Here is a 14,742-nt window from a genome sequence, read left to right on the forward strand (position 1 = left end):
CTTCTTCCGTTTCTTGAAAAATATCACCCATCTATGATTTTACCGTTCCCGAGATATGGCTCCTTAAATCTCCCGAAATTCGAACTTTTTTGGCACACATCTGTGGAACGGTGACCAGTACTATTTGGTACCAAAATGTTCACTATCCTCTTAGGTATTGATCTACCCAATATGTTCTCTCTACGATTTACGGTTCCCGAGATATAGCTCCTTACATCTCCCGAAATCGGAACTATTTTTTGCCCACTATCTCGGGAACGGGAAGTCATAGAAGATAATTTTGGTGTTAATCAATACCAAAGAGGATGATGAACATTTTGGTACCAATATTCACTGGTGGCCACTGGCCAAACCAGTGGCCAGTTGGACAGTGGCCACTGGTCACTATTTGGTACCAAAATGTTCACCATCCTCTTTGGTATTGATCAACATCAATATCATCTCTCTATACCTTATGGTTCCCGAGATATGGCTCCTTAAATCTCCGGAAATCGGACATGTTTTGGCCAATATCTGGGGAACGGTAAGAGTGACGCGAAAAATTTCATTATTTCCTCAGATAGTTTTTGATGCTCTATCGAATGGAGGGCTCAAAATTGAAAAAAAAAAAAAAAATCTAAAATAATAGACAGACGGACACACATACAGACATAGAGAATTCAGTAACGAACTTTTTAACTTCGTTGAACATGGGAGAAAAAGGGAGAAATCTAACAAATCCCACGGATATAACGTTGTTCTATCATCCTCTATTAAATTTTTTATCATATTTTACGCGAGTTTAACTGTTGATCAGAAAAATATTTGACAGTATTGTTAACTATGTTATTTGCAACTTCCTTTTTTAAGAAATACTTGGCCTTAGGTAACGCAATTTGAAGGAATGCTGTGAGAGTCAATGGTTCTTGATCTAGCGCAACATCAACCCCTTTGAAAAGAGAAATCACCACCTTAGTTAGCCTTTATCTGTCTCTGTTTCTATTTCTACTCCTCTGTAATAACATTTGAAGTCTGGTTTATTTGTTACATATTGGTGGAAAATATTTTTAACCGCAACTAGAGGAAACTGTAAATACTAACTCTATGGCCTACGGAACCCGAAGGTTCAATGCTACGTTCACAAAATCTTTCTATTGACGCCTATCCTTAGCCAACTGGATCCAGTTTCTACTTTATATTCTGCTTCTGCGAGATCCATCTTAATATTATCCTTCCATCTGCGCCTAGGTCTTCTTAATGGTCATTTTCCGATTGGATTTTCAGTTAAAACTTGAAACGCGTTCCTACTCTCTTCCATCCTGGCTACATGATCTGCCCATCTGAGCCTTCTAGACTTGATGACCCTAACAATGTTCGTTAAACCATATAAATTACGTAGCTCCACATTATGAAGTTTCCGTCATTACTCATTCCCGTTCCTCTTGAGTCCGAATATTCGTATCAGAATCTTGTTCTCAGTCTACGTTCTTCCCTCAAAGTAAGCGATCATGTTTCGCAACCATACAAAACAAGGCATGATTATCGTATTATACTGTATATTTTAAGCTTCAAATTCCTGGACAGAATTCGCGATGACAAAAGATTTTGAACTGAATGATTACATGAATTCTCTGCTTTTAGTTGACATTTAATTTCTTCCAGAATATGGTTTTGGGTCTGTTAATATTGATCCTAGATATTTCAAAGTATCAACTTTATCGGAAGCATTATTTGGTGTTTTATAAATACACGGGGGGATAAAAGTACTACTATTCAAAGAGTGATAATACACACTGAGTATGATTGGAGACAACGGGATTCACCTGCAAGTCTCTCAGAGATATCATCACTGGCACTTATGGCAAGACATTATTATTATTATTTAAAAACACTGAAGGTAGAGATATTTTAGAGAACGGGCGAATATTAGACATTCGTTGGAGGGTTTTTGTGTCTGAAAGAATCTGGCATCACTGAGTACACTTCCCAAACGCCTAAGAGTTCCTTCGTGGCTAAGCGGTTAGCGTAAGCGCCTTTGGCGTGGGAGACCCGGGTTCGATTCCCGGCGGAAGCTCATGTGGTTCGGATTCCACCTTAGTACTGTTTGCCCATTCGGCTGAGACTTTTAGTTGGCAGAGGGGCAAGGAGAGTCTATCTTAATGAAAGGAAAGAAATGTTAAAAAGAAAGAAAGGTGTTGGCTATTCGCGTTGGTGGTAAATAGTGATGGGTCGTTCATGAACGAACTGACTCTTTTGAACGACACCATCATGTGAACTAGTATGGAACTAGTTCATACATTTGGAACTGTCCGTTCAAAGTAACGACAGCTCCGCAGACGACACCAGCAGTTGAGTCATGAGAGCACCGTACACAATTTCAGCAGTTCAAAGTAACGACGACTCCGCTCCGAAACAGCCAATAAGAATGCACGAAACTACCGCACACGCCTATCGACACCGATATAGCCAGAAGCCAGTAAGAATGCATACAGGGAACTCAGTGAACGTAGTCGTTACCCAGTGGTGCCCACCCCCCTTATGTCCATGACGCACCCCCCCTTAATTGTCTATCCATAGGTGTTCTTCCATGAAAAAAAAATCTTTTCGATTAATTTTTATACCACCTCAAACATATTTATATAGATTTTTAACCCCCCCCTAAAATTTCAATGACGCAGTTTGCGTCATAGCCCCTCCCCCCTTGTGGGCACCCCTGCGTTATCTCTTGAATGACACAACACCAGTTAACAAAGAACTGGCACCTTTGAACGACGACTCCCAACCATTCAATAAAAGAAGAGGCTCCTCTTTGAACGACAACTCCCAACCGTTCAAAAAGGAACTGGCACCTTTGAACGACTCCCGTATCGGTGCCGGAGCGAATGAGCTAGCTCCACCAAATGAACTGCTTCGACCCATCACTAGTGGTAAAGGCACTGTTTGCAGTGTTACCAACCCGGCACAGTAAATCTATACCTGATAAGATTTTATAAATAATAATATGAGAATGAAATCAAAGTGGGTCTACAGCACTGAAAGCACGATAATCGGAAATTATTGTCAGTAGGGCATGACTGGGGATCTACGGTGCAAGATGAAAAAAAAATGAGGAGAGGATAAGCACAATATTTTGCCTTCACTGGTTGACGGTATTGGCTCTATCATAATAAAATATACACAAAACTACGCACGTACACATACACACACGCGCGCGCTAACGAAAGCGTAAACAGTAAACAAATAAGAGAAAGAACTAGAAAAGTACAGTAAACTGCACAAGCACAAACGTATGTCTACTGTAGAGAAAGACAATAACTTATATCCTCCCGCGAGTTGTTGGCGCAATCAACCGAATATCGAAGCCCCTAAAATACAACGCTAGGCTGCATTTAAAATGCGCGCGCTCTGTTCACTGCGTGGCATCATCGCCTGACCAGAATGTACTGCTGACCTGGAACCAATTTACGTAGGCTGGCAACTATGTTTAAACTTCCAACCTTCTTTCTCTCGCTCCCAGAGGAGACATCGAACATTTGTTGTCCGTACATACACATACCTTTTTTTTTTTTTTTTTTTTTTTTTTTTTTTTTTAGTGAACTCTTCTACTACTGTCATGCGCAGAGGTGTCGAGGGAGCTAATGTTCGAGGATAAGAAGTAGGTCCCGTCTCCTATAGCCTCGCTGCTGAAAGGGACGATCAACTCAAAATCACCTCACCTCACTTCCAAATACCTAAATTGAAGTGCTTCAGTAATATGAAGTTGCATCGTTCTTTTAAGTTATACTTATCCATTTTTAGGACATATTTTAAAAGCTTTTACGTTATACAAATACGAACCCTAGTCATGAGTTTTTATTTTAAAATATTTATGAAGCAGTCTATTGACTATGTCTTAAAATCTTCAAATAAAAAAGAAGAAAAAATTGTACCTGCTCAGCATCTGTGCCCTTTTCACTTGTTTCTTCTGGAGTTCGAACAAAGCCTCTCCTAATGGTAGTGTAATCTGGAAGTACATAATCTCTGGCTATTGTATTTTCAGGGCCCTTCTTCTTCGCTATCTCCATATCTTTATAAAACTGAAGAGATACAAAACAGGTATCCTCTTTCACTTGGTTTATTACATATGTTTCATCCATTACGTGTAGCTGCCTTAAAAGGAAGGAGAAACAATCAATAATTACTTTCCATACAGTATACTTACGCTATAAAGAATTCGAAAGTGTATTTGTAAGAAAATAATACAAATAAACTTTACTGATAATACTTAATTAGGTGGTCTAGGAGAACGGTGAACGATTTCTCTTCATACCAAAATCCCAGGCTTTTTTTTTTTAGTTTAGGCTGGTATCAGGATAGCATTCGTTATGTATCCTATTACCTTATACTTTTAACATAGACAGGCCAAATTCCTTATTTTGGTATTAACCCATCAATTATTTTACTGAATTAAAGTTTATCATTATCATCACTTGAAAATTTAGAAGGTACTAACTAAAAGCATTCATTACATTCTAAGCCTAAAGTTGCCATCTAGGGTGAATGGGAAAGAACTAGAATCTACACTGTTGAGTAGCAGCTTTGGAGACTACTCTGTGCACAGAAGCACTGTCATATAGCTTTCGTAAATCGCTGAATATCAAGTTCCACATCTTACTGAAACCGCATGATAAATGGCAGCGCCTTCTATTTTTGGTTTTATGCTAAGGAAGGATGATACAATCGTTTCACCTTGTTTCGTCATCCCATGATTGTTGCGCCATCTTTAGGCTCAGAATATAATGAACTCACTTCCTCTAACTATTCAGTATGACAACCTTAAATATTAAATTATTGAACGCATTTTCCCGAAAAAGGGGGTGCCACATTTACTTATTTCAGGTGTATTCATTTTACTATAGAGCAATAGACGGTCTACCGGATACACTCTTTTAATGTTCTTTAAACATGAAAGAAAACGTTGTCCGTTGCCATAGAAACCGCCGTTTCCAGGGCAACAGATCCTGTCACGGTTAGCCAATATTGAAAGAAAACGTTAAAAATAATAATAATAATAATAATGTACTGGAGAGAAGTCGCTAAATTTAATTCTCTTTGACGAGGACGATTACGAAACATCACCTACTGATTGAAATCCGGATTATTTTCCAATAAAGTAAATTCCAATAAACTTTCTTGTTATTGTTGATTATTCCATATCGGACTCCCGAAGAAAACTCATCTAAACAACTTATTGACCGTGCCAATAGCGACTACTCTCAATCATGACTCCGTTTTCTTTCATTTAGAAATAGAAAAGAAAGAGAAGAAAGTAGAAGGGTAAAAGAAGGAGGTAGGAAAAGAAGAAAGAAAAGAAATAGGGTATTTTAATAAGAAAGCAGATTACTGGATAATTCTGGAAATATAGTAAAAGGTCGGGAAAGTAGTTGGAAGATGAATCATTCTAAACGTTATTAACGACTAATCAATTTTGGGAATGCTTCGGAATAGACACATGTTCCCTCATACCACCCAGACCTAGCTCCAGGCACCACGATCGTGGGGTTGCCCAGACCTAGACCTGGAAATGAGAAAAGTGAAATCATTCTTTGTACTGTTATTCTAACCGGTGATTGATAACCATCCAGCATCTGAACTCTGTTCTCTAGGATCGACCACACATATGAATTAGCCAAGAGGAAAAAAAAAAAATCAGACTTATAAACTCAATATAACTTTACGTATCGTATCAATAAGAATTTCAACTTCCTGGAAGAAAGATGTCGTATTTAGGCTCATCCTGCTATTTTTGTTTCACTCTTAGAGCCGATTTAAACCATTAGTAGCGGTCCTTCATGACCTAGGTTATTTACCTTAACACATATATTAAAACATGACACATATATTATAGATGTTAATACAACAAATGATATCACTAAAATTACTTATATTAAATCTATCATGCATTCACACGCTCACTCACTCAGGACAGTGTATATATGTTTAAAGGAAAATCAACTAGCTACAAGGGTACAAATAGTTTATTACATTCATAGTGAAAAGAAAAGACAAACAAATAATTATGAAGAAAATATTAAAAGCACAAGTTCTTGGTTATATATCAATAGAATACAAAGTGTTATATTTTAGTAAATTTTTATATATTCAATCCTATTAACAAATGAAAAAAAAAAATATAATTACATGTATCATATCTTAGGCATGCTAAAGCAAAATTATAATTTGCGACATACGCAAAAAGACACTTATTTCACTAAAAAAAAAAAAAAATTTGGACAAAGAGGAAAGAAAAGTGGAAAAAAAAACTTTTAGCTGTATTAGAACTTATATGAGTCTCTACCTCACATCGGGTAATAAAATATTAATAATTTTGAGCGTTCAAATCACAGATCACGCACTACTCATAGTGTCCAAAACATTTCGCTCCATTTAACTTAGTTTGTGTTTATATATATCTCTCTCTATATATGTATATATATATATATAAACTATTGGTTTACAAAAAAACATTCATCGACTATATTTCGATTGTAACTCTTCGCAGTTTATATCTGCACTCGCACACTGCGATGTTTATACCCATCTTGGGATTTCAAAAAAAATAATCACTTTCGCCAGAGGATGTTTCTCCTCTTAGATAGTCCATTCACAAATTTATTAATCGAATAATTTCAAGTTACTTATTTGTTCAACACAGGGACACGTCATGAGACCTTTCCTTTAGATCACTTTTGGATATATGTATACATGGTTCGGATTTAAAAAAAAAAATCTTCCACAGGTGTACGAAGTATGATGGTTCAAATTGAGGATAAAAAAAAACTGGTCAAGTCACAGGATACATATGAATGGTGAGAAGGATTCAAGGTGCACTTTCCACAATGGTTTTAGGTTAGTTGTTCAGGGATAATATTCGTTATGATGTGGGTTACGTTTAGACCTGCCGTTACTTTTCAATACATGCCATTACATAATTACATAAGTTGTCATTTACATTTATTCAGAAAAAAAGAAAAATTACTTGAGTGCACGGCGGTATTCTTGACAAAAACTACATTCTTAAATTCGTCGGAAACTCAGTGGTAAACTATAGCAACCAATACACGTTTTAGGGGGACAGACACGAGCGCTCTTACATATATTCATAATACATTTAATATCATACTTTTACTTTAAAATCATATTCACATACTACTTACATATACATTTCGACGTATTCATTTCTTTATATATATATATATATATATTATAAATGCGCACACATTTAAATTAATCACCCCAATAATAATATTTTTACAAGGTTGCAAACATTGTCCCAAAACAAATGACTTCCGACATTACATATGAAAAAGAAAATTGATTTTTACTTGATACCGCGCATCTATAAATTTTTCACTCTTATATAATCAATTCGTGTTTAAATCATGAAGAAAAAAAAACTTTGGAAGGCAGGCACGTAACACAGAGCATTCCTAAAGATATAACTAGATAACCTAAAATACAATTTCTGGGCCCAGGTCAACTACAAGGTAAACAAAAACCAAAACGGAAGGAAAGTGACCAATGGATTAAAAAATAACTTAAGAGGACGACGGTGACAGAACGTAATCGAAGTGTCGTCAACTACGAAGTCTTTGTTCATTTCGGCGATAGGTCAAAATGTGATGGAGGACCCAATCACTATCTACTCTATCCATGAATTGTGTCTTGCAATGTCTCAGCCGGTAATTTCAGATCAGAGTTGTACGTTAAATAAATCGTAAGTAACAAGTTCAAAATCTTGGGGGGGGGGGAAGGTTGGAAAAGTTAAAAAAAACTTGAAGAAATGAAGACAGAGAGAGAGATAGAGAAGAAGGAAGACGAAGAATAGGGGCGCCAAAGACTTAAGTGAGAAATAACTAACGCTACAAAGATGGAAGTCGAATTTCGCTCTCAACAAAATCCATAGCCAAAATATTCTTAACATGCCAAAAGGGGTTCGGCTTACCAAATAACTAGCCGATAAAACTGTCTGCGAAGATGAGACAAGTCTGTGTCCACGATGGGATTTTCGGAAAGACAAAGGCTTTAGGGAAATCCCACCACTCACCGTATCCGGTCAACACCCTTGCAGACCCCGAAATCCTCCGGAAGGTTAGAGACGGCGTTAATTTAGGATTTCAAAAGAGGAAAAAAAAAATCTTCCGACCTCTTGGAAACTAGAAGATTCCAGGATAGTAATGAAATTAGAGTAATAGCTAAGATATCCCTAATTAATGATTTGCCAAAATAAAAAAAATTAAATAAACTGAATTTCGGATCGGTGATTTCTATTGCCAAACTTCACCGATAGCTACCCTGCGCAGACACGCCACAGTCTGGGATGTCGTTAATTTCCCTCGTCTAATTAAACTAAGAAAAGAAATGAAAATACTTAAAGGGACTAGGGGTCGACATCCGGGTACGCGATAATAAATTTCAATAATTAATTGTTTTGATTCTGTAACCCTGTCAGAGCTGTCGCCTCCATGAACATTGTAAGCTAGCCCGAGTAGGTAACGTGAAGAAAAAAAAAAAATCTCACGGAGCAGGATATTCTATTTTAAAACTGACCAGAAAATATAATTCACTACAGCCCTGTTGTATAACTACTATTGTCTTTTCATAATTTATTATTCAATATGTCTAGTCAGCGATTATATGATGCTACCCATTCTATCAGATGGTATTACTATGGTTGATTAATATTATAACACATAAAACTACAAAGTATTACCATAGTCCGACTATATATCGCCCTCCTGTCCGCGTGATATTATGGTGCAGGGGTCAGAACCTGAGATGTTTGTAGCTACACGTATCTATTCAATATCTATATGTCAACACACGGCGAAGTATTCACTGGGCTACTATATATTTAACTATATGGGTGTCCTATATTCTATATTCATTTACTACAATATTCATATACTTTATATTCATATTCACATTAATATTCATTTGCCACGACGCTATATTCTACAAACACCCTGTTTCCTCTATCTACGCCCAGCCTATATACGCATTTCATCCTAACACTTTAAAATCTATAATCACTACAAACATTTCCCATTCCGATCACCGCACGACAACCTCACTCGAACCCAAGACTCTCATCCCACACACAATACTATGTAATACTCGGTAGCTTTATTAAGAAGAAAGAAAAAAAAAATCCTACGTATGTTCACTGAAAATAGAATTATCTGCGATAATGTTTAATGTTTATAAAATTCTGCAGTAACAATGAACTTCTGCAGCCACGAAGAAAAATGAACATCTAATATAATTCCAAAGCGAAGAACTAGCATCATATCGCCCGACTTCTGTTAAAAATTTACGTATTGTTTATTTATTTAAATATTTCGATTTCTAGACTAGGCAGAATGTTGAAATTTTCAGAATATATTAATTTTGGGTCACTTGACCTAACTGTACATTCATATGGGCTGGGAATTATACCTTCTAGGTTTTATTTCGGAAAGAAAGGTCAATTTCATGAAAACTAAATCACTAAGTACCTCGACAGAAGAATGACGGTTAGTACTGACTTTCGACACTAGGAGGCTAGCGACGACATGATCAACCCTTGAACCACCGAATGTGACCTTGTACACGGAATTATTGTACTATATTACGTTCACTCTTAAATATTGTGTATGAGTTCACTTAATGACGGAATAATAAAAATTTTATTGCATAGTAAATACTACACCGTCCATGCTCAACCATCTCACACACTCTTTCATCACTTAACTACCACTACCACTGATACTAGAACATGTTTCTACATTACAAATATACACATACATGCCACATCCATACTACACACTACATTAATACATGTTATACTAATAAATATACACAAAAAGCACCCATATTTTACTATGTTAAATCGGCTCTATGAAAGGTAACGAAAGGAAAGAAATGAACAGGGCCAACTGGCCCTTATATTTATTAAATCACATTCTTTACTCGACCTGTTTAATCAATGCCCCGAGGGGACATATCGAAGTATTGGCTAACAATAGGACCCCTGCCCTGAAGGGGCAGGAACCCGGAAACAAACTACATGTTCAACTCATCCCGCTGGAAGCCGTACTCCCAATTTGGGAGTCAGATAGGAGCCCTGAGCGTTAACTTAAGCCATCATTATAATGTTACCAAGATTGCAAAATGCAAAATACCGCCATGTGAGTTAGTAAAAAAAAAAAAAATCACTATCTATATTAATAAATTACTGCACGGACAGGTCTTGACTGTAAATGATATTGGGAGGGGTGAAAAGGATAATCACTGAATTGAATTTCCTGAGTTTGGGAAAGGAGATTAAATGCACACACTATCCTGAATTCTGTCCATCACGATCGGCAGATGAAATCATGGCGTCAGTATCTTGCCCTTACTATTTCAGCCTTTTTTAGTCTAGTTTTCTCCTGAAAATTTAATAGTTTATGGCTCCTAAGACTTCCAGTGATATTTAGACGTTAATAAGGTCCAAATGTTACCTGAATTTTGACGTTTACCACTACAGGAATCAGTCCATTTACGAGCTAAAAAAAACTGATGTCTTCAATAACACTTCCCGGCATGGAATGGAAATAATTGCGCCCTAATATCATAGCGTGGGTTTATCAGCCAATCAAAACTAAGCATTTTGGCGGTGGGGCTTTGAAACGAATAAAATTTGGTAAAATCTGGATTAAACTAGATTTTAGAAGGACCTAGGTATCTAAAAGAGAGGTGAAGGGTGGTCCTGAAAATTCTGTCGAATTTTAGATTGGTTATTTAATCTGAAAGTTCCATCCAATAGTGGATCTATATTTTCGGATAGCACTGACACCGTAAGAATTGTAATAATCCATTTACACATCCATATACAAGACTTATAACTAATTTAAAATATAAATAAAGATATTGATTCCCAAAGCTATAATCCGTAATGAATTTTTTTTTTTTTTTTTTTTTTTTACAGTTTTCCATGTTAATTTGAAATAGAATAATGAACAATATTACGAATTATATGAGCAGCCAGAAATTTTTTGTTAAACGTCAAGTACAGTCGGTGCAAAAAATTTCGGGCACCCTCCTATTAAAACATAATATCATTAGGCTGTAATGGCATATTACAGTTCCCCGGCGTCGTTAAAAAAAATTTTGTTTGAATAACAAAATTTTGTTGAATAGAATTAACATGTATTAATACTAATAAACTAACTACTCACTCATACTCTCATGCACTCAAATGAGACAGTGTAACATTCACTTTGGGTATTGAGATAGAAGTTCCCGTTTTTTGTCCTCAGTACAGTTGAAAAGCTTAAGATTTTGGAAATTGTGAGTTCACCTTTTAGGTAACAGGAAAACACAAGGTAACCAATTCGCAATGTTCCCATCGAAAGTGGGAAAATGTTCAATATCCCGGAGGGACACTTTAGAGCTCATACTAACATAAGCAGGGGAATAGTTACTGGGAATTAACATATTATCCTGTACAATCGGAGTCGTCACCGGATTTACCACCGACGACGTAGTAGCGGTGTTATAATTACCCATGTAAGTGAAAGGGATTTCGTTGGTCGTATTGAATATGTTGGGCTCCATCCCCGGACCAATCGCACCCGTGAACGACGACTCAGAATGGTACCCATCTCCTCTTCCCGGCAACACGCTATGTGATTGTATACCTCCATGTAAGGAGGGAGCATTCACGCTAGTGACCGTAGTCGTCACAACACTCGACTGATTCGGCACACTATTGGAATTGAACCACGACTTTGGTTCTGACTGATGCATGGGGTAGTGCGTCGCAATATCCCGTGCATCAACTGACATTAAATTTTCTTTTCCTGCGCTACAGGTAGTTGTTATAGCAGGTAATATTTCTGAGGAATCGCTACCGGGGAAAGGATAGGTTACCTCTGATTTTTCGCAACTAGGTTTCGTTATTTCTTTTTGAATCTTTACTATCTCGTTTTGAATTTTCGAAATTTTCTGGTCAGTTACTTTCAGTTTGGTTTCCAATGATAAGTCCGACAAGGTTGACTTTAAACTATCAATTTCGGCCTGCTGTGTTTCTAGTTTATTGTCGATTTTATGCAATTTGGTATTCATTTGTTCAATTTCAGAATTTACATGCTCTAATTTACCCTCAGTCTCCTGCTGAAATTGCTTTAGGGACTGTTGAGCCTCGCATCTGACCAAATCAATTTTAGTAGATGTTTGCTCCCTCAATGTGGTTATTGAGGAAGCAAAGTCCAAACATATGTTGTCGATTTTCTGGGTTAGCACCTCGAATCGAGATTCGGTTTCTCGTTTCGAGGTGTCAAATTTTTCATTTATTTCGCGTCTCATCTCCAGGCTATTTTTATCTATTTTTTCATTTATTTCGCGTCTCATCTCCCGGCTATTTTCATTCATTTCATACCTCATCTGTTGATTATCCCGATCTATTTTCTGTAGCATTTGTTGCAATGAAAGGAAGAGAGCGTCATTATTAGATGACACAGTCTTCCTTTGCTCTTCTTTGGTTTTATCACCAATTGAATCCCCATTTCTTTCATCATCATCGAGGTCAGATATCTCCACTGGAGATATTTGGCCTCGGTTCTTCGGGGTACTATACCCTCGCTCACCGTCCGAATCGGGATGTTCCTTTTCTCTCTCAGAGGATAAACTCATGGGTTCACGCGACTGGTGGAGCTTCCCCTCACATTCTTTGCAGTATTTAACTATTTCACCAGCCCGAACCTTTTCTGCATTTTCAGCAGTATCCTCTAAATTAATACAACTGAAATGTATCCATTTCAGCCCACACTCGTGACACCTCACTAACCTACGAGAGACGCGAGCTCTTTTCTCACTACTTTCTAAAGTACATTGTGTACATGAGACTTCCGCGTTCTCGTGTGATACTACTTCCCTATTGGTTGCCATAGTTTCCATATAAAAAGACACAATATAAACACATGCAAGTATATCCTTATAAACTAACAATACTTATTAATCAGATACTATTCATAAATTAAGGGACTCCTATCTAATTCCCTCCTTGGGTCAACTTCCAGCATTTTCAAATTTTAGAAGTCACTTTAGCAAATTCCTTCATTTCCCCCTTTCTACAGAGAGAGACAAAGATAGCAGAACAGCCAATGACTATAATTATTTAATCTCACTGTAACTTTTTAATTATGCACCTTTTGTGGCCAAGTCAATATGTGCTCGATCCTAACAGTGTTTAATAAATAATTTCAGATTCGTTACCAGGGAAAACAATTGTTTCCATGGTAACTGTCCGATGTCAACGGTCGCCAATTTGAAAGAAAACGTTGTCCGTTGCCATAGAAACCGCCGTTTCCAGGGCAACAGATCCTGTCACGGTTAGCCAATATTGAAAGAAAACGTTAAAAATAATAATAATAATAATAATGTACTGGAGAGAAGTCGCTAAATTTAATTCTCTTTGACGAGGACGATTACGAAACATCACCTACTGATTGAAATCCGGATTATTTTCCAATAAAGTAAATTCCAATAAACTTTCTTGTTATTGTTGATTATTCCATATCGGACTCCCGAAGAAAACTCATCTAAACAACTTATTGACCGTGCCAATAGCGACTACTCTCAATCATGACTCCGTTTTCTTTCATTTAGAAATAGAAAAGAAAGAGAAGAAAGTAGAAGGGTAAAAGAAGGAGGTAGGAAAAGAAGAAAGAAAAGAAATAGGGTATTTTAATAAGAAAGCAGATTACTGGATAATTCTGGAAATATAGTAAAAGGTCGGGAAAGTAGTTGGAAGATGAATCATTCTAAACGTTATTAACGACTAATCAATTTTGGGAATGCTTCGGAATAGACACATGTTCCCTCATACCACCCAGACCTAGCTCCAGGCACCACGATCGTGGGGTTGCCCAGACCTAGACCTGGAAATGAGAAAAGTGAAATCATTCTTTGTACTGTTATTCTAACCGGTGATTGATAACCATCCAGCATCTGAACTCTGTTCTCTAGGATCGACCACACATATGAATTAGCCAAGAGGAAAAAAAAAAAAATCAGACTTATAAACTCAATATAACTTTACGTATCGTATCAATAAGAATTTCAACTTCCTGGAAGAAAGATGTCGTATTTAGGCTCATCCTGCTATTTTTGTTTCACTCTTAGAGCCGATTTAAACCATTAGTAGCGGTCCTTCATGACCTAGGTTATTTACCTTAACACATATATTAAAACATGACACATATATTATAGATGTTAATACAACAAATGATATCACTAAAATTACTTATATTAAATCTATCATGCATTCACACGCTCACTCACTCAGGACAGTGTATATATGTTTAAAGGAAAATCAACTAGCTACAAGGGTACAAATAGTTTATTACATTCATAGTGAAAAGAAAAGACAAACAAATAATTATGAAGAAAATATTAAAAGCACAAGTTCTTGGTTATATATCAATAGAATACAAAGTGTTATATTTTAGTAAATTTTTATATATTCAATCCTATTAACAAATGAAAAAAAAAAATATAATTACATGTATCATATCTTAGGCATGCTAAAGCAAAATTATAATTTGCGACATACGCAAAAAGACACTTATTTCACTAAAAAAAAAAAAAATTTGGACAAAGAGGAAAGAAAAGTGGAAAAAAAAACTTTTAGCTGTATTAGAACTTATATGAGTCTCTACCTCACATCGGGTAATAAAATATTAATAATTTTGAGCGTTC

General features: G+C 36.5%; 1 protein-coding gene across 3 annotated transcripts in view; it reads right to left on the minus strand.

Annotated features, from left to right (window-relative positions):
• Positions 1-14,742, minus strand: part of Arp6 (Actin-related protein 6) — a 46,296-nt gene that overhangs the window by 5,457 nt on the left and 26,097 nt on the right. For all 3 annotated transcript variants that reach the window (XM_081727632.1, XM_081727630.1, XM_081727633.1), the window contains exon 5: positions 3,909-4,128. In XM_081727632.1, the coding sequence (XP_081583758.1) occupies positions 3,909-4,128 (220 nt within the window). The remainder of the gene's footprint in view (positions 1-3,908; positions 4,129-14,742) is intronic.

The sequence above is a fragment of the Thermobia domestica genome, chromosome 10 (assembly GCF_964235325.1).
Source record: "Thermobia domestica chromosome 10, izTheDome1.hap1.1, whole genome shotgun sequence".
Taxonomy (NCBI): domain Eukaryota; kingdom Metazoa; phylum Arthropoda; class Insecta; order Zygentoma; family Lepismatidae; genus Thermobia; species Thermobia domestica.